At 47.0% G+C, this 22,257-nt stretch overlaps 1 protein-coding gene across 5 annotated transcripts in view; it reads right to left on the bottom strand.

Annotated features, from left to right (window-relative positions):
- The window catches only part of phldb2b (pleckstrin homology-like domain, family B, member 2b), a 315,268-nt gene that overhangs the window by 27,192 nt on the left and 265,819 nt on the right, over window positions 1-22,257 (bottom strand). For all 5 annotated transcript variants that reach the window (XM_086006161.1, XM_086006162.1, XM_086006163.1 and 2 more), the window contains one exon: window positions 1,744-1,779. In XM_086006161.1, the coding sequence (XP_085862287.1) occupies window positions 1,744-1,779 (36 nt within the window). The remainder of the gene's footprint in view (window positions 1-1,743; window positions 1,780-22,257) is intronic.

Raw genomic sequence — 22,257 nt, 5'->3', positions numbered from 1 at the left:
TCCGGTTGTTCCACGTGCTCTCCAATAGCATGTTTTCAACTGGCACCCATTTCAAACAGATATTTAGAAACGCGGGTAGTTTTCATTCTCAGTATCCGAAGGTAATCGGCTGGAGGGGATTGCCCACCCGTTACAGAGCCCGCCCGTTACAGGGCCCCCCCCGTTACAGAGCCCCCCCCGTTACAGAGCCCCCCGTTAGAGAGCCCCCCGTTAGAGAGCCCCCGTTACAGAGCCCCCCGTTACAGAGTCCCCGTTACAGAGCCCCCCGTTACAGAGCCCCCCGTTACAGAGTCCCCGTTACAGAGCCCCCCGTTACAGAGCCCCCCGTTACAGAGCCCCCATTACAGAGCCCCCCCGTTACAGAGCCCCCGTTACAGAGCCCCCGTTACAGAGCCTCCCGTTACAGAGCCCCCGTTACAGAGCCCCCGTTACAGAGCCCCCGTTACAGAGCCCCCCGTTACAGAGCCCCCCGTTACAGAGCCCCCATTACAGAGCCCCCCGTTACAGAGACACCCGTTACACAGCCCCCCTTACATAGCCCCCCGTTACAGAGCCCCCGTTACAGAGCCCCTGTTACAGAGCCCCCCGTTACAGAGCCCCCCGTTACAGAGTCCCCCGTTACAGAGCCCCCGTTACAGAGCCCCCATTACAGAGCCCCCCCGTTACAGAGCCCCCGGTTACAGAGCCCCCCCCCGTTACAGAGCCCCCGTTACAGAGCCCCCGTTACAGAGCCCCCATTACAGAGCCCCCCGTTACAGAGCCTCCGTTACAGAGCCCCCATTACAGAGCCCCCCCATTACAGAGCCCCCTGTTACAGAGCCCCCGTTACAGAGCCCCCGTTACAGAGCCCCCGTTACAGAGCCCCCCGTTACAGAGCCCCCCCATTACAGAGCCCCCTGTTACAGAGCCCCCGTTACAGAGCCCCCGTTACAGAGCCCCCATTACAGAGCCCCCCGTTACAGAGCCCCCCATTACAGAGCCCCCCCGTTACAGAGCCCCCGTTACAGAGCCCCCGTTACAGAGCCCCCCGTTACAGAGCCCCCCGTTACAGAGCCCCCCCGTTACAGAGCCCCCCGTTACACAGCCCCCCATTACAGAGCCCCCGTTACAGAGCCCCCCATTACAGAGCCCCCGTTACAGAGCCCCCGTTACAGAGCCCCCGTTACAGAGCCCCCCGTTACAGAGCCCCCATTACAGAGCCCCCCCGTTACAGAGCCCCCCGTTACAGAGCCCCCGTTACAGAGCCCCCGTTACAGAGCCCCCCGTTACAGAGCCCCCCGTTACAGAGCCCCCCCGTTACAGAGCCCCCCGTTACAGAACCCCCGTTACAGAGCCCCCGTTACAGAGCCCCCCGTTACAGAGCCCCCATTACAGAGACCCCCCTTACAGAGCCCCCCCGTTACAGAGCACCCCCCTTTACAGAGCCCCCCGTTACAGAGCCCCCGTTACAGAGCCCCCCATTACAGAGCCCCCGTTCCAGAGCCCCCGTTACAGAGCCCCCCGTTACAGAGCCCCCGTTACAGAGCCCCCCGTTACAGAGCCCCCCGTTACAGAGCCCCCGTTCCAGAGACCCGTTACAGAGCCCCCCCGTTACAGAGACCCCCGTTACAGAACCCGCCCATTACAGAACCCACCCGTTACAGAACCTGCCCGTAATACAATATCCTGTTACCGACCCGCCCGATTACCACCCCAGGTGGAGAAGGCAAGAATCAACCACACACTTCAGGTCAAGGTGTTTACCTTTTCTACGAGTCCCCTTGGAATGCGATGCCGGTCCTAGAGAGGTTTACCAAAATAAAATAAAATCAACACAAGTAACTTTAACTGTGTCGCTACTGAAAAACATTTTACAAATTGTGTTTTATATAATATCCGAATAATTAGTTTACTGTAACTGAATGTAAATTGCAGCAACAAAAAGAGAAACATTTATTAGCCCAACAATATTCTTTACAAACCCACAAATCGTGTATTCTTGGTAACTCTGGTCACATTTTATATCTGATGAGGTCAGAGTCCAAATTTTTCACAATAAAGAATTTCAGATACTTATTTTAATTTGTCTCAATAATAACTCACATTTAATGTAACATTTATATCAGATTTTATCCCTCTGATTTTCCAAACGATTTCAAAATACAGTAAGCTGGATCATGAATTTCAGAACCTTTTCCGAGGTAAGGTTTCACAGGAAAACTACTTAACACTCCTTATTAATGTTTTACTTCAGAGGGAGATATTGGCCCAGAAATTGGTGTCGGGGGCTTCCCGCGGGTGCAAGCCCCCGACCTACACTTACCTAGCGCGCCGACAGTTGAAGCCTGGCCCTGCGTGGATTTCCTGTCAGTGGCCCGGTCCAGCTCCCGGCGCGCTGTGCTTGCGTGATCCAGCGGCGTAGTTAGTTCGATGAGCCGGCTGGGATCACGTGAGCACTGGGCAACCAATCGGGGGTTGCAAAAGTTCATTCATGAGTTTGATAGTAAGAACTGTCAAACTCATGAAAACTCCGGGCGCCCAAAACAGTACTTAAACTTCAAATAAAAGTTTTAAAAAATCCCACTAATTAAATGAACTATTAATAACTGTAAAAAACTAATTTAAACAATTAATCAAATTTTTGAAAAAAATCGGGCCTAAAAATACACTTACCTTACTGTAAAGTCTTTAAAAATAATAACCTGTGGAAAAAAATTTCTAACTTTAATTAATAGACCACTTACCTTTTAAAACTAAGTACTTACGTCTGCTTTTTTCTCGCGTAAAAACTGGAGGCCTTATCGCACGGGCAACCCTGTAAAAAAAAAGGAATTTCAGCGCGCAGGCGCAGACTCCTGCGCGCACGCATTCCACCTCTGAACCCCTTGGTTCAGAGGATCGGAAATGCCGGTTTTCCGCGTATGCGCTGTGCATGCTGAAAACCGGCACTTCCATCGGGCCCATGCGTGAGTACACGGTGCTTACTCACGTGTTGGGACCCGAATTACTGGGCCGTTGGCTCAGAGAAATAAAGAGAGTGAAAGAGAGACAGAGAGAGAATAATAATACCAAAGTCATGTGCTAAAGTGCACCTCTACTTTTCTGCAATCTCGTGTATAATCTTTGTAGCAAAAATCGATCTGTGACTTGTTCCAGTCATTCGTAAACTCGCCAGCACTGTTTCTTTTTACATTAATGGGCCAGAAATTCGGGTCTCCACGGGTGAGTACGCATGGGGTACTCACCCATAGGGCCAACGAAAGTGCCAGTTTCGTGCATGCACTGCACATGCGCGGGAAACCGGAACTTCCGTTCCCTTAAAGGAAGGGGTTCACAGGTCAATGGCCCAGAAATTCGGCTCTCCCCGGGTGAGTACGCACGGGGTACTCACCCGTAGGCCGAATGGAATTGCCGGTTTCCTGCATGCATTGCGCATGAAACCGGCGCTTCCGATCCTCTGAACGAAGAGGTTCAGAGGTCGAATGCGCGCGCAGGGGAGGCTGTGCGTGCGCTTTGAACTTAGTTTTTTTTTGCAGGTTTTCCCGGGAGGGTAAGCCTGCAGGATTTACACATTTAAAAAGCAGGCGTAAGGCCTGCTTTTTGCAAGGTAAGCGGTCAATTAATTAAAATTAAAACATTTTTTCCACAGGTTTATTATTTTTAAATATAAAATTATTTTTTTCAAAAATTTAAATTATTGTTTAAAATAGTTATTTAATGTAATTTATAGTTTATTTAAAAAGTGTGATTTTTAAAAAATTTATTTGAAGGTTTACTGCTATTTTGGGGCCGTAGTATTTATAAGTTTTGACAGGTCTACCTGTCAATCTTATGAATGGGCTTTTCCCTCCTCCGATTGGCTGCCCATGGCTCACGTGATCCCAGGGGACGCATCGCACTAACTGCGCCCCTGGGACACACAAGCACTGCGCACCGGTAGCTGGGCCAGGCCCCGGAGCGGAATTCCACGGGACCCTACAGCTCAATTGCCGGCGCGCAAGGTAAGTGCAGGTCGGGGGCTTGCACCCGCGGGAAGCCCCCGACCCAAATTTCTGGGCCAACCGGAGAGGCAGCGCGTACGCCTGGAACTTCCGATTTTTTTGCAGGTTTTCCCGGGAGGGTAAGTCTCCAGCAGCTACGCTTTTAAAAAGCAGTCACAAGGCCTGCTTTTAACAAGGTAAGTGGTGAATTAATTAAAATTAAAACATTTTTTCCACAGGTTTATTATTTTTAAATACTTTAAAGAAAGGTAAGTTTATTTTTAGCCCCGTTAAAAACTGCAATTAATTTTTTCAAAAATTTAAATGATGGTTTAAAATAGCTATTTTATGTAATTTATAGTTATTTTAAAAATGTGATGTTTTTAAAAATGTATTTGAAGTTTCAGTTAGATTTTGGGGCCGATTTCTATTCATAGATTTGACAGGTCTTCCCTGCTACCATTGGCTCCCCATGGCCCACATGACGCTTCGAACTAACTGCGCCCCTGGGATACGCAAGCACTGCGCGCCGGCAGTTGGAGCAAGCCCAGGATCGCAATTCCACGCGGGCCCACAGCTCAACGGCCGGCGCGCTAGGTAAGTGCAGGTCGGGGGCTTACACCCGCGGGAAGCCTCCGACCCGAATTTCTGGTCATTATCTCTGGTGGTCTTGCACGTGCTAAACCTGAGGTGTTGCTGTCGCAACGTCTAAGCACTCATCCCCAGGGACAATTCAGAACGAAGTTCCCAAGGATCCTGCCCAGGGCTGGTGTTCTCCGAACATCTCCTGCAGAATTTATTGTTTCCCTTGCCCACTGTAGTCGGATAAATTGAACTCTATGTAAACGACCAACTATTTTGAACTCAATATAAACAAATTAAAGCAGTGAAGCTTTAACTTTCTGCCTCTTTTTGTGTCTGTCTCCTTCTAAACCTGCATCTCTCCGAAGTAAAAAAACATAAAGCAGTTGAAATACTGAGGTTGTGATACTTAAAATGAAACTCTGATGAGGATATGGAAAGCACCGTACCGCAGTGTACAATATTGGGATATAGAGGATATTGGGAGCATCGTACCATAGTGAACAATACTTGGATATTGAGGATAGTGTGAGCATCGTACCACAGTGTACAATACTGGGATATCGAGGAAATTGGGAGCATCGTACCACAGTGTACAATACTGGGATATTGAGGATAGTGGGAGCACCGTACCACAGTGTACAATACTGGGATATTGAGGATATTGGGAGCATCGTACCACAGTGTGCAATACTGGGATATAGAGGGTATTGGGAGCATCGTACCACAGTGTACAATACTGGGAAATTGAGGATATTGGGAGCATCGTACCACAGTGTACAATACTGGGATATTGAGGATATTGGGAGCATCGTACCACAGTGTACAATACTGGGATATTGAGGATATTGGGAGCATCGTACCACAGTGTACAATACTGGGATATTGAGGATATTGGGAGCATCGTACCACAGTGTACAATACTGGGGTATTGAGGATAGTGGGAGCATCGTACCACAGTGTACAATACTGGGATATTGAGGATATTGGGAGCATCGTACCACAGTGTACAATGCTGGGATATCGAGGATATTGGGAGCATCGTACCACAGTGTACAATACTGGGATATAGAGGATAGTGGGAGCATCGTACCACAGTGTACAATACTGGGATATTGAGGATAGTGGGAGCACCGTACCACAGTGTACAATACTGGGATATTGAGGATAGTGGGAGCACCGTACCACAGTGTACAATACTGGGATATTGAGGATAGTGGGAGCATCGTACCACAGTGTACAATACTGGGATATTGAGGATAGTGGGAGCATCGTACCACAGTGTACAATACTGGGATATTGAGGATAGTGGGAGCACCGTACCACAGTGTACAATACTGGGATATTGAGGATAGTGGGAGCATCGTACCACAGTGTACAATACTGGGATATCGAGGATATTGGGAGCATCGTACCACAGTGTACAATACTGGGATATTGAGGATAGTGGGAGCATTGTACCACAGTGTACAATACTGGGATATCGAGGATATTGGGAGCGTCGTACCACAGTGTACAATACTGGGATATTGAGGATAGTGGGAGCATCGTACCACAGTGTACAATACTGGGATATTGAGGATAGTGGGAGCATCGTACCACAGTGTACAATACTGGGATATCGAGGATAGTGGGAGCATCGTACCACAGTGTACAATACTGGGATATTGAGGATATTGGGAGCATCGTACCACAGTGTACAATACTGGGATATTGAGGATATTGGGAGCATCGTACCACAGTGTACAATACTGGGATATTGAGGATAGTGGGAGCATCGTACCACAGTGTACAATACTGGGATATTGAGGATAGTGGGAGCATCGTACCACAGTGCACAATACTGGGATATAGAGGATAGTGGGAGCGTTGTACCACCGTGTACAATACTGGGATATTGAGGATAGTGGGAGCATCGTACCACAGTGTACAATACTGGGATATTGAGGATAGTGGGAGCATCGTACCACAGTGTACAATACTGGGATATTGAGGATAGTGGGAGCATCGTACCACAGTGTACAATACTGGGATATTGAGGATACTGGGAGCATCGTACCACAGTGCACAATACTGGGATATCGAGGATAGTGGGAGCATCGTACCACAGTGTACAATACTGGGATATCGAGGATAGTGGGAGCATCGTACAACAGTGTGCAATACTGGGATATTGAGGATATTGGGAGCACCGTACCACAGTGTACAATACTGGGATATTGAGGATATTGGGAGCATCGTACCACAGTGTACAATACTGGGATATTGAGGATAGTGGGAGCATCGTACCACAGTGTACAATACTGGGATATCGAGGATAGTGGGAGCATCGTACCACAGTGTACAATACTGGGATATCGAGGATAGTGGGAGCATCGTACCACAGTGTACAATACTGGGATATTGAGGATAGTGGGAGCATCGTACCACAGTGTACAATACTGGGATATTGAGGATAGTGGGAGCACCGTACCACAGTGTACAATACTGGGATATTGAGGATAGTGGGAGCATCGTACCACAGTGTACAATACTGGGATATAGAGGATAGTGGGAGCATCGTACCACAGTGTACAATACTGGGATATTGAGGATAGTGGGAGCATCGTACCACAGTGTACAATCCTGGGATATTGAGGATAGTGGGAGCATCGTACCACAGTGTACAATACTGGGATATTGAGGATATGGGGAGCATCGTACCACAGTGTGCAATACTGGGATATTGAGGATAGTGGGAGCATCGTACCACAGTGTACAATACTGGGATATTGAGGATAGTGGGAGCACCGTACCACAGTGTACAATACTGGGATATCGAGGATAGTGGGAGCATCGTACCACAGTGTACAATACTGGGATATTGAGGATAGTGGGAGCACCGTACCACAGTGTACAATACTGGGATATCGAGGATAGTGGGAGCATCGTACCACAGTGTACAATACTGGGATATGGAGGATATTGGGAGCATCGTGCCATAGTGTACAATACTGGGATATCGAGGATAGTGGGAGCATCGTACCACAGTGTACAATACTGGGATATCGAGGATATTGGGAGCATCGTACCGCAGTGTACAATACTGGGATATTGAGGATAGTGGGAGCATCGTGCCACAGTGTACAATACTGGGATATTGAGGATAGTGGGAGCATCGTACCACAGTGTACAATACTGGGATATTGAGGACAGTGGGAGCATCGTACCACAGTGTACAATACTGGGATATTGAGGATAGTGGGAGCACCGTACCACAGTGTACAATACTGGGATATCGAGGATATTGGGAGCATCGTACCACAGTGTACAATACTGGGATATTGAGGATAGTGGGAGCATCGTACCACAGTGTACAATACTGGGTTATCGAGGATAGTGGGAGCATCGTACCACAGTGTACAATACTGGGATATTGAGGATATTGGGAGCATCGTACCACAGTGCACAATACTGGGATATCGAGGAAAGTGGGAGCATCGTACCACAGTGTACAATACTGGGATATTGAGGATATTGGGAGCATCGTACCACAGTGTACAATACTGGGATATTGAGGATATTGGGAGCATCGTACCACAGTGTACAATACTGGGATATTGAGGATAGTGGGAGCATCGTACCACAGTGTACAATACTGGGATATTGAGGATAGTGGGAGCATCGTACCACAGTGTACAATACTGGGATATAGAGGATAGTGGGAGCATTGTACCACAGTGTACAATACTGGGATATTGAGGATAGTGGGAGCATCGTACCACAGTGTACAATACTGGGATATTGAGGATAGTGGGAGCATCGTACCACAGTGTACAATACTGGGATATTGAGGATAGTGGGAGCATCGTACCACAGTGTACAATACTGGGATATTGAGGATACTGGGGGCATCGTACCACAGTGCACAATACTGGGATATCGAGGATAGTGGGAGCATCGTACCACAGTGTACAATTCTGGGATATCGAGGATAGTGGGAGCATCGTACCACAGTGTACAATACTGGGATATTGAGGATATTGGGAGCACCGTACCACAGTGTACAATACTGGGATATTGAGGATATTGGGAGCATCGTACCACAGTGTACAATACTGGGATATTGAGGACAGTGGGAGCATCGTACCACAGTGTACAATACTGGGATATTGAGGATAGTGGGAGCAACGTACCACAGTGTACAATACTGGGATATCGAGGATATTGGGAGCATCGTACCACAGTGTACAATACTGGGATATTGAGGATAGTGGGAGCATCGTACCACAGTGTACAATACTGGGATATCGAGGATAGTGGGAGCATCGTACCACAGTGTACAATACTGGGATATTGAGGATATTGGGAGCATCGTACCACAGTGTACAATACTGGGATATCGAGGATAGTGGGAGCATCGTACCACAGTGTACAATACTGGGATATTGAGGATAGTGGGAGCATCGTACCACAGTGTACAATACTGGGATATTGAGGATAGTGGGAGCATCGTACCACAGTGTACAATACTGGGATATCGAGGATATTGGGAGCATCGTGCCATAGTGTACAATACTGGGATATCGAGGATAGTGGGAGCATCGTACCAGAGTGTGCAATACTGGGATATCGAGGATATTGGGAGCATCGTACCACAGTGTACAATACTGGGATATTGAGGATACTGGGAGCATCGTACCACAGTGCACAATACTGGGATATCGAGGATAGTGGGAGCATCGTACCACAGTGTACAATACTGGGATATCGAGGATAGTGGGAGCATCGTACCACAGTGTGCAATACTGGGATATTGAGGATATTGGGAGCACCGTACCACAGTGTACAATACTGGGATATTGAGGATATTGGGAGCATCGTACCACAGTGTACAATACTGGGATATTGAGGATAGTGGGAGCATCGTACCACAGTGTACAATACTGGGATATCGAGGATAGTGGGAGCATCGTACCACAGTGTACAATACTGGGATATCGAGGATAGTGGGAGCATCGTACCACAGTGTACAATACTGGGATATTGAGGATAGTGGGAGCATCGTACCACAGTGTACAATACTGGGATATTGAGGATAGTGGGAGCACCGTACCACAGTGTACAATACTGGGATATTGAAGATAGTGGGAGCATCGTACCACAGTGTACAATACTGGGATATAGAGGATAGTGGGAGCATCGTACCACAGTGTACAATACTGGGATATTGAGGATAGTGGGAGCATCGTACCACAGTGTACAATACTGGGATATAGAGGATAGTGGGAGCATCGTACCACAGTGTACAATACTGGGATATTGAGGATAGTGGGAGCATCGTACCACAGTGTGCAATACTGGGATATTGAGGATAGTGGGAGCATCGTACCACAGTGTACAATACTGGGATATTGAGGATAGTGGGAGCACCGTACCACAGTGTACAATACTGGGATATCGAGGATAGTGGGAGCATCGTACCACAGTGTACAATACTGGGATATTGAGGATAGTGGGAGCACCGTACCACAGTGTACAATACTGGGATATCGAGGATAGTGGGAGCATCGTACCACAGTGTACAATACTGGGATATCGAGGATAGTGGGAGCATCGTACCACAGTGTACAATACTGGGATATTGAGGATAGTGGGAGCATCGTACCACAGTGTACAATACTGGGATATTGAGGATAGTGGGAGCACCGTACCACAGTGTACAATACTGGGATATTGAGGATAGTGGGAGCATCGTACCACAGTGTACAATACTGGGATATAGAGGATAGTGGGAGCATCGTACCACAGTGTACAATACTGGGATATTGAGGATAGTGGGAGCATCGTACCACAGTGTACAATACTGGGATATAGAGGATAGTGGGAGCATCGTACCACAGTGTACAATACTGGGATATTGAGGATAGTGGGAGCATCGTACCACAGTGTGCAATACTGGGATATTGAGGATAGTGGGAGCATCGTACCACAGTGTACAATACTGGGATATTGAGGATAGTGGGAGCACCGTACCACAGTGTACAATACTGGGATATCGAGGATAGTGGGAGCATCGTACCACAGTGTACAATACTGGGATATTGAGGATAGTGGGAGCACCGTACCACAGTGTACAATACTGGGATATCGAGGATAGTGGGAGCATCGTACCACAGTGTACAATACTGGGATATCGAGGATATTGGGAGCATCGTACCGCAGTGTACAATACTGGGATATTGAGGATAGTGGGAGCATCGTGCCATAGTGTACAATACTGGGATATTGAGGATAGTGGGAGCATCGTACCACAGTGTACAATACTGGGATATTGAGGACAGTGGGAGCATCGTACCACAGTGTACAATACTGGGATATTGAGGAGAGTGGGAGCACCGTACCACAGTGTACAATACTGGGATATCGAGGATATTGGGAGCATCGTACCACAGTGTACAATACTGGGATATTGAGGATAGTGGGAGCATCGTACCACAGTGTACAATACTGGGATATCGAGGATAGTGGGAGCATCGTACCACAGTGTACAATACTGGGATATTGAGGATATTGGGAGCATCGTACCACAGTGTACAATACTGGGATATCGAGGATAGTGGGAGCATCGTACCACAGTGTACAATACTGGGATATCGAGGATATTGGGAGCATCGTACCACAGTGTACAATACTGGGATATTGAGGATATTGGGAGCATCGTACCACAGTGTACAATACTGGGATATTGAGGATAGTGGGAGCATCGTACCACAGTGTACAATACTGGGATATTGAGGATAGTGGGAGCATCGTACCACAGTGTACAATACTGGGATATAGAGGATAGTGGGAGCATTGTACCACAGTGTACAATACTGGGATATTGAGGATAGTGGGAGCATCGTACCACAGTGTACAATACTGGGATATTGAGGATAGTGGGAGCATCGTACCACAGTGTACAATACTGGGATATCGAGGATAGTGGGAGCATCGTACCACAGTGTACAATACTGGGATATTGAGGATATTGGGAGCATCGTACCACAGTGTACAATACTGGGATATCGAGGATAGTGGGAGCATCGTACCACAGTGTACAATACTGGGATATCGAGGATAGTGGGAGCATCGTACCACAGTGTACAATACTGGGATATTGAGGATAGTGGGTGCATCGTACCACAGTGTACAATACTGGGATATCGAGGATATTGGGAGCATCGTGCCATAGTGTACAATACTGGGATATCGAGGATAGTGGGAGCATCGTACCACAGTGTGCAATACTGGGATATCGAGGATATTGGGAGCATCGTACCGCAGTGTACAATACTGGGATATAGAGGATAGTGGGAGCATCGTACCACAGTGTACAATACTGGGATATTGAGGATAGTGGGAGCATCGTACCACAGTGTACAACACTGGGATATAGAGGATATTGGGAGCATCGTACCACAGTGTACAATACTGGGATATCGAGTATAGTGGGAGCATCGTACCACAGTGTACAATACTGGGATATTGAGGATAGAGGGAGCATCGTACCACAGTGTACAATACTGGGATATGGAGGATAGTGGGAGCATCGTACCACAGTGTACAATACTGGGATATCGAGGATAGTGGGAGCATCGTACCACAGTGTACAATACTGGGATATTGAGGATAGTGGGAGCATCGTACCACAGTGTACAATACTGGGATATTGAGGATAGTGGGAGCATCGTACCACAGTGTACAATACTGGGATATCGAGGATAGTGGGAGCATCGTACCAGAGTGTACAATACTGGGATATTGAGGATATTGGGAGCATCGTACCGCAGTGTACAATACTGGGATATTGAGGATAGTGGGAGCACCGTACCACAGTGTACAATACTGGGATATTGAGGATAGTGGGAGCATCGTACCACAGTGTACAATACTGGGATACTGAGGATAGTGGGAGCATCGTACCACAGTGTACAATACTGGGATATCGAGGATAGTGGGAGCATCGTACCACAGTGTACAATACTGGGATATTGAGGATATTGGGAGCATCGTACCGCAGTGTACAATACTGGGATATTGAGGATAGTGGGAGCATCGTACCACGGTGTACAATACTGGGATATAGAGGCTAGTGGGAGCATCGTACCACAGTGTACAATACTGGGATATTGAAGATAGTGGGAGCATCGTACCGCAGTTTACAATACTGGGATATGGAGGATAGTGGGAGCATCGTACCACAGTGTATAATACTGGGATATTGAGGATCGTGGGAGCATCGTACCACAGTGTACAATACTGGGATATTGAGGATAGTGGGAGCATCGTACCACAGTGTACAATACTGGGATATTGAGGATAGTGGGAGCGTCGTACCACAGTGTACAATACTGGGATATTGAGGATAGTGGGAGCGTCGTACCACAGTGTACAATACTGGGATATGGAGGATAGTGGGAGCATCGTACCACAGTGTACAATACTGGGATATTGAGGCTAGTGGGAGCATCGTACCACAGAGTACAATACTGGGATATGGAGGATAGTGGGAGCATCGTACCACAGTGTACAATACTGGGATATTGAGGATAGTGGGAGCATCGTACCACAGTGTACAATACTGGGATATTGAGGATCGTGGGAGCATCGTACCACAGTGTACAATACTGGGATATTGAGGATAGTGGGAGCATCGTACCACAGTGTACAATACTGGGATATTGAGGATAGTGGGAGCGTCGTACCACAGTGTACAATACTGGGATATTGAGGATAGTGGGAGCGTCGTACCACAGTGTACAACACTGGGATATTGAGGATAGTGGGAGCGTTGTACCACAGTGTACAATACTGGGATATTGAGGATATTGGGAGCATCGTACCACAGTGTACAATACTGGGATATTGAGGATATTGGGAGCTTCGGACCACAGTGTACAATACTGGGATATCAAGGATAGTGGGAGCATCGTACCACAGTTTACAATACTGGGATATCGAGGATAGTGGGAGCATCGTACCACAGTGTACAATACTGGGATATCGAGGATAGTGGGAGCATCGTACCACAGTGTACAATACTGGGATATTGAGGATAGTGGGAGCGTCGTACCACAGTGTACAATACTGGGATATCGAGGATAGTGGGAGCATCGTACCACAGTGTACAATACTGGGATATGGAGGATAGTGGGAGCATCGTACCACAGTGTACAATACTGGGATATTGAGGATAGTGGGAGCATCGTACCACAGTGTACAATAATGGGATATTGAGGATAGTGGGACCATCGTACCACAGTGTACAATACTGGGATATTGAGGATAGTGGGAGCATCGTACCACAGTGTACAATACTGGGATATTGAGGATCGTGGGAGCATCGTACCACAGTGTACAATACTGGGATATTGAGGATAGTGGGAGCATCGTACCACAGTGTGCAATACTGGGATATGGAGGATAGTGGGAGCGTCGTACCACAGTGTACAATACTGGGATATCGAGGATAGTGGGAGCATCGTACCACAGTGTACAATACTGGGATATTGAGGATAGTGGGAGCGTCGTACCACAGTGTACAATACTGGGATATTGAGGATAGTGGGAGCGTTGTACCACAGTGTACAATACTGGGATATTGAGGATATTGGGAGCATCGTACCACAGTGTACAATACTGGGATATTGAGGATATTGGGAGCATCGTACCACAGTGTACAATACTGGGATATCAAGGATAGTGGGAGCATCGTACCACAGTGTACAATACTGGGATATAGAGGATAGTGGGAGCATCGTACCACAGTTTACAATACTGGGATATCGAGGATAGTGGGAGCATCGTACCACAGTGTACAATACTGGGATATTGAGGATAGTGGGAGCATCGTACCACAGTGTACAATACTGGGATATTGAGGATAGTGGGAGCGTCGTACCACAGTGTACAATACTGGGATATCGAGGATAGTGGGAGCATCGTACCACAGTGTACAATACTGGGATATCGAGGATAGTGGGAGCATCGTACCACAGTGTACAATACTGGGATATTGAGGATAGTGGGAGCATCGTACCACAGTGTACAATACTGGGATATAGAGGATATTGGGAGCATCGTACCACAGTGTACAATACTGGGGTATTGAGGATAGTGGGAGCATCGTACCACAGTGTACAATACTGGGATATCGAGGATAGTGGGAGCATCGTACCACAGTGTACAATACTGGGATATTGAGGATATTGGGAGCATCGTACCACAGTGTACAATACTGGGATATCGAGGATAGTGGGAGCATCGTACCACAGTGTACAATACTGGGATATTGAGGATATTGGGAGCATCGTACCACAGTGTACAATACTGGGATATCGAGGATAGTGGGAGCATCGTACCACAGTGTACAATACTGGGATATTGAGGATATTGGGAGCATCGTACCACAGTGTACAATACTGGGATATGGAGGATATTGGGAGCATCGTACCACAGTGCACAATACTGGGATATTGAGGATATTGGGAGCATCGTACCACAGTGTACAATACTGGGATATTGAGGATATTGGGAGCATCGTACCACAGTGTACAATACTGGGATATTGAGGATATTGGGAGCATCGTACCACAGTGTACAATACTGGGATATCGAGGATATTGGGAGCACCGTACCACAGTGTACAATACTGGGATATTGAGGATAGTGGGAGCATCGTACCACAGTGTACAATACTGGGATATTGAGGGTAGTGGGAGCATCGTACCACAGTGTACAATACTGGGATACTGAGGATAGTGGGAGCATCGTACCACAGTGTACAATACTGGGATATCGAGGATAGTGGGAGCATCGTACCACAGTGTACAATACTGGGATATTGAGGATAGTGGGAGCATCGTACCACAGTGTACAATACTGGGATATTGAGGATAGTGGGAGCATCGTACCACAGTGTACAATACTGGGACATTGAGGATATTGGGAGCATCGTACCACAGTGTACAATACTGGGATATCGAGGATAGTGGGAGCATCGTACCACAGTGTACAATACTGGGATATTGAGGATAGTGGGAGCATCGTACCACAGTGTACAATACTGGGATATTGAGGATAGTGGGAGCATCGTACCACAGTGTACAATACTGGGATATTGAGGATAGTGGGAGCATCGTACCACAGTGTACAATACTGGGATATTGAGGATAGTGGGAGCATCGTACCACAGTGTACAATACTGGGATATTGAGGATAGTGGGAGCATCGTACCACAGTGTACAATACTGGGATATTGAGGATAGTGGGAGCATCGTACCACAGTGTACAATACTGGGATATTGAGGATAGTGGGAGCATCGTACCACAGTGTACAATACTGGGATATAGAGGATAGTGGGAGCATCGTACCACAGTGTACAATACTGGGATATTGAGGATATTGGGAGCATCGTACCACAGTGTACAATACTGGGATATTGAGGATAGTGGGAGCATCGTACCACAGTGTACAATACTGGGATATTGAGGATAGTGGGAGCATCGTAACACAGTGTACAATACTGGGATATCGAGGATAGTGGGAGCGCCGTACCACAGTGCACAATACTGGGACATCGAGGATAGTGGGAGCATCGTACCACAGTGTACAATACTGGGATATTGAGGATATTGGGAGCATCGTACCACAGTGTACAATACTGGGATATTGAGGATAGTGGGAGCATCGTACCACAGTGTACAATACTGGCATATTGAGGATATTGGGAGCATTGTACCACAGTGTACAATACTGGGATATTGAGGATATTGGGAGCATCGTACCACAGTGTACAATACTGGGATATTGAGGATAGTGGGAGCATCGTACCACAGTGTACAATACTGGGATATTGAGGATATTGGGAGCATCGTACCACAGTGTACAATACTGGGATATCGAGGATAGTGGGAGCATCGTACCACAGTGTACAATACTGGGATATGGAGGATAGTGGGAGCATCGTACCACAGTGTACAATACTGGGATATCGAGGATAGTGGGAGCATCGTACCACAGTGTACAACACTGGGATATTGAGGATAGTGGGAGCATCGTACCACAGTGTACAATACTGCGATATTGAGGATAGTGGAAGCATCGTACCACAGTGTACAATACTGGGATATTGAGGATAGTGGGAGCATCGTACCACAGTGTACAATACTGGGATATGGAGGATAGTGGGAGCATCGTACCACAGTGTACAATACTGGGATATTGAGGATAGTGGGAGCACCGTACCACAGTGTACAATACTGGGATATTGAGGATAGTGGGAGCATCGTACCACAGTGTACAATACTGGGATATTGAGGATAGTGGGAGCATCGTACCACAGTGTACAATACTGGGATATTGAGGATAGTGGGAGCATCGTACCACAGTGTACAATACTGTGATATTGAGTATAGTGGGAGCATCGTACCACAGTGTACAATACTGGGATATTGAGGATAGTGGGAGCATCGTACCACAGTGTACAATACTGGGATATTGAGGATAGTGGGAGCACCGTACCACAGTGTACAATACTGGGATATTGAGGATAGTGGGAGCATCGTACCACAGTGTACAATACTGGGATATAGAGGATAGTGGGAGCATCGTACCACAGTGTACAATACTGGGATACAGAGGATAGTGGGAGCATCGTACCACAGTGTACAATACTGGGATATTGAGGATAGTGGGAGCATCGCACCACAGTGTACAATACTGAGATATTGAGTATAGTGGGAGCATCGTACCACAGTGTACAATACTGGGATATCGAGGATAGTGGGAGCATCGTACCACAGTGTACAATACTGGGATATTGAGGATAGTGGGAGCATCGTACCACAGTGTCCAATACTGAGATATTGAGGATAGTGGGAGCATCGTACCACAGTGTACAATACTGGGATATTGAGGATATTGGGAGCATCGTACCACAGTGTACAATACTGGGATATAGAGGATAGTGGGAGCATCGTACCACAGTGTACAATACTGGGATATTGAGGATAGTGGGAGCATCGCACCACAGTGTACAATACTGAGATATTGAGGATAGTGGGAGCATCGTACCACAGTGTACAACACTGGGATATTGAGGATATTGGGAGCATCGTACCACAGTGTACAATACTGGGATATAGAGGATATTGGGAGCATCGTACCACAGTGTACAATACTGAGATATTGAGGATATTGGGAGCATCGTACCACAGTGTACAATACTGGGATATCGAGGATATTGGGAGCATCGTACCACAGTGTACAATACTGGGATATTGAGGATATTGGGAGCATCGTACCACATTGTACAATACTGGGATATTGAGGATAGTGGGAGCATCGTACCACAGTGTACAGTACTGGGATATTGAGGATAGTGGGAGCATCGTACCACAGTGTACAATACTGGGATATCGAGGATAGTGGGAGCATCGTACCACAGTGTACAATACTGGGATATCGAGGATATTGGGAGCATCGTACCACAGTGTACAATACTGGGATATTGAGGATATTGGGAGCATCGTACCACAGTGTACAATACTGGGATATTGAGGATAGTGGGAGCATCGTACCACAGTGTACAATACAGGGATATCGAGGATAGTGGGAGCATCGTACCACAGTGTACAATACTGGGATATCGAGGATATTGGGAGCATCGTACCACAGTGTACAATACTGGGATATTGAGGATATTGGGAGCATCGTACCACAGTGTACAATACTGGGATATCGAGGATAGTGGGAGCATCGTACCACAGTGTACAATACTGGGATATCGAGGATAGTGGGAGCATCGTACCACAGTGTACAATACTGGGATATCGAGGATAGTGGGAGCATCGTACCACAGTGTACAATACTGGGATATCGAGGATAGTGGGAGCATCGTACCACAGTGTACAATACTGGGATATTGAGGATAGTGGCAGCATCGTACCACAGTGTACAATACTGGGATATTGAGGATAGTGGGAGCATCGTGCCACAGTGTACAATACTGGGATATTGAGGATAGTGGGAGCATCGTACCACAGTGTACAATACTGGGATATTGAGGATAGTGGGAGCATCGTACCACAGTGTACAATACTGGGGTATAGAGGATATTGGGAGCATCGTACCACAGTGTACAATACTGGGATATAGAGGATATTGGGAGCATCGTACCACAGTGTACAATACTGGGATATTGAGGACAGTGGGAGCATCGTACCACAGTGTACAATACTGGGATATCGAGGATATTGGGAGCATCGTAATACAGTGTACAATACTGGGATATCGAGGATATTGGGAGCATCGTACCACAGTGTACAATACTGGCATATTGAGGATATTGGGAGCACCGTACCACAGTGTACAATACTGGGATATTGAGGATACTGGGAGCATCGTACCACAGTGTACAATACTGGGATATTGAGGATAGTGGGAGCATCGTACCACAGTGTACAATACTGGGATATTGAGGATAGTGGGAGCATCGTACCGCAGTGTACAATACTGGGATATCGAGGATAGTGGGAGCATCGTACCACAGTGTACAATACTGGGATATTGAGGACAGTGGGAGCATCGTACCACAATGTACAATACTGGGATATTGAGGATAGTGGGAGCATCGTACCACAGTGTACAATACTGGGATATTGAGGATAGTGGGAGCATCGTACCGCAGTGTACAATACTGGGATATCGAGGATAGTGGGAGCATCGTACCACAGTGTACAATACTGGGATATTGAGGACAGTGGGAGCATCGTACCACAGTGTACAATACTGGGATATTGAGGATAGTGGGAGCATCGTACCACAGTGTACAATACTGGGATATCGAGGATAGTGGGAGCATCGTACCACAGTGTACAATACTGGGATATTGAGGACAGTGGGAGCATCGTACCACAGTGTACAATACTGGGATATAGAGGATAGTGGGAGCATCGTACCACAGTGTACCATACTGGGATATAGAGGATAGAGGGAGCATCGTACCACAGTGTACAATACTGGGATATTGAGGATAGTGGGAGCATCGTACCACAGTGTACAATACTGGGATATTGAGGATAGTGGGAGCATCGTACCACAGTGTACAATACTGGGATATTGAGGATAGTGGGAGCATCGTACCACAGTGTACAATACTGGGATATGGAGGATAGTGGGAGCATCGTACCACAGTGTACAATACTGGGATATTGAGGATAGAGGGAGCATCGTACCACAGTGTACAATACTGGGATATTGAGGACAGTGGGAGCATCGTACCACAGTGTACAATACTGGGATATCGAGGATAGTGGGAGCATCGTACCACAGTGTACAATACTGGGATATTGAGGATAGTGGGAGCATCGTACCACAGTGTACAACACTGGGATATTGAGGATATTGGGAGCATCGTACCACAGTGTACAATACTGGGATATCGAGGATCGTGGGAGCATCGTACCACAGTGTACAATACTGGGATATTGAGGATAGTGGGAGCATCGTACCACAGTGTACAATACTGGGATATTGAGGATAGTGGGAGCATCGTACCACAGTGTACAATACTGGGATATTGAGGATATTGGGAGCATCGTACCACAGTGTACAATACTGGGATATCGAGGATAGTGGGAGCATCGTACCACAGTGTACAATACTGGGTTATAGAGGATACTGGGAGCATCGTACCACAGTGTACAATACTGGGATATTGAGGATAGTGGGAGCATCGTACCACAGTGTACAATACTGGGATATTGAGGATATTGGGAGCATCGTACCACAGTGTACAATACTGGGATATCGAGGATATTGGGAGCATCGTACCACACTGTACAATACTGGGATATCGAGGATATTGGGAGCACCGTACCACAGTGTACAATACTGGGATATTGAGGATAGTGGGAGCATCGTACCACAGTGTACAATACTGCGATATTGAGGATAGTGGGAGCATCGTACCACAGTGTACAATACTGGGATATCGAGGATAGTGGGAGCATCGTACCACAGTGTACAATACTGGGATATCGAGGATATTGGGAGCATCGTACCACAGTGTACAATACTGGGATATCGAGGATATTGGGAGCATCGTACCACAGTGTACAATACTGGGATATCGAGGATAGTGGGAGCATCGTACCACAGTGTACAATACTGGGATATTGAGGATATTGGGAGCATCGTACCACAGTGTACAATACTGCGATATTGAGGATATTGGGAGCATCGTACCACAGTGTACAATACTGGGATATTGAGGATAGTGGGAGCATCGTACCACAGTGTACAATACTGGGATATTGAGGATATTGGGAGCATCGTACCGCAGTGTACAATACTGGGATATTGAGGATAGTGGGAGCATCGTGCCACAGTGTACAATACTGGGATATTGAGGATAGTGGGAGCATCGTACCACAGTGTACAATACTGGGATATTGAGGACAGTGGGAGCATCGTACCACAGTGTACAATACTGGGATATTGAGGATAGTGGGAGCACCGTACCACAGTGTACAATACTGGGATATCGAGGATATTGGGAGCATCGTACCACAGTGTACAATACTGGGATATTGAGGATAGTGGGAGCATCGTACCACAGTGTACAATACTGGGTTATCGAGGATAGTGGGAGCATCGTACCACAGTGTACAATACTGGGATATTGAGGATATTGGGAGCATCGTACCACAGTGCACAATACTGGGATATCGAGGAAAGTGGGAGCATCGTACCACAGTGTACAATACTGGGATATTGAGGATATTGGGAGCATCGTACCACAGTGTACAATACTGGGATATTGAGGATATTGGGAGCATCGTACCACAGTGTACAATACTGGGATATTGAGGATAGTGGGAGCATCGTACCACAGTGTACAATACTGGGATATTGAGGATAGTGGGAGCATCGTACCACAGTGTACAATACTGGGATATAGAGGATAGTGGGAGCATTGTACCACAGTGTACAATACTGGGATATTGAGGATAGTGGGAGCATCGTACCACAGTGTACAATACTGGGATATTGAGGATAGTGGGAGCATCGTACCACAGTGTACAATACTGGGATATTGAGGATAGTGGGAGCATCGTACCACAGTGTACAATACTGGGATATTGAGGATACTGGGGGCATCGTACCACAGTGCACAATACTGGGATATCGAGGATAGTGGGAGCATCGTACCACAGTGTACAATTCTGGGATATCGAGGATAGTGGGAGCATCGTACCACAGTGTACAATACTGGGATATTGAGGATATTGGGAGCACCGTACCACAGTGTACAATACTGGGATATTGAGGATATTGGGAGCATCGTACCACAGTGTACAATACTGGGATATTGAGGACAGTGGGAGCATCGTACCACAGTGTACAATACTGGGATATTGAGGATAGTGGGAGCAACGTACCACAGTGTACAATACTGGGATATCGAGGATATTGGGAGCATCGTACCACAGTGTACAATACTGGGATATTGAGGATAGTGGGAGCATCGTACCACAGTGTACAATACTGGGATATCGAGGATAGTGGGAGCATCGTACCACAGTGTACAATACTGGGATATTGAGGATATTGGGAGCATCGTACCACAGTGTACAATACTGGGATATCGAGGATAGTGGGAGCATCGTACCACAGTGTACAATACTG

Source organism: Somniosus microcephalus, chromosome 14 (genome assembly GCF_052327205.1).
Source record: "Somniosus microcephalus isolate GS21.2 chromosome 14, FLI_Smic_1.0, whole genome shotgun sequence".
In the NCBI taxonomy this organism is placed as follows: domain Eukaryota; kingdom Metazoa; phylum Chordata; class Chondrichthyes; order Squaliformes; family Somniosidae; genus Somniosus; species Somniosus microcephalus.
This window is presented reverse-complemented; position numbering and strand designations above follow the sequence as displayed.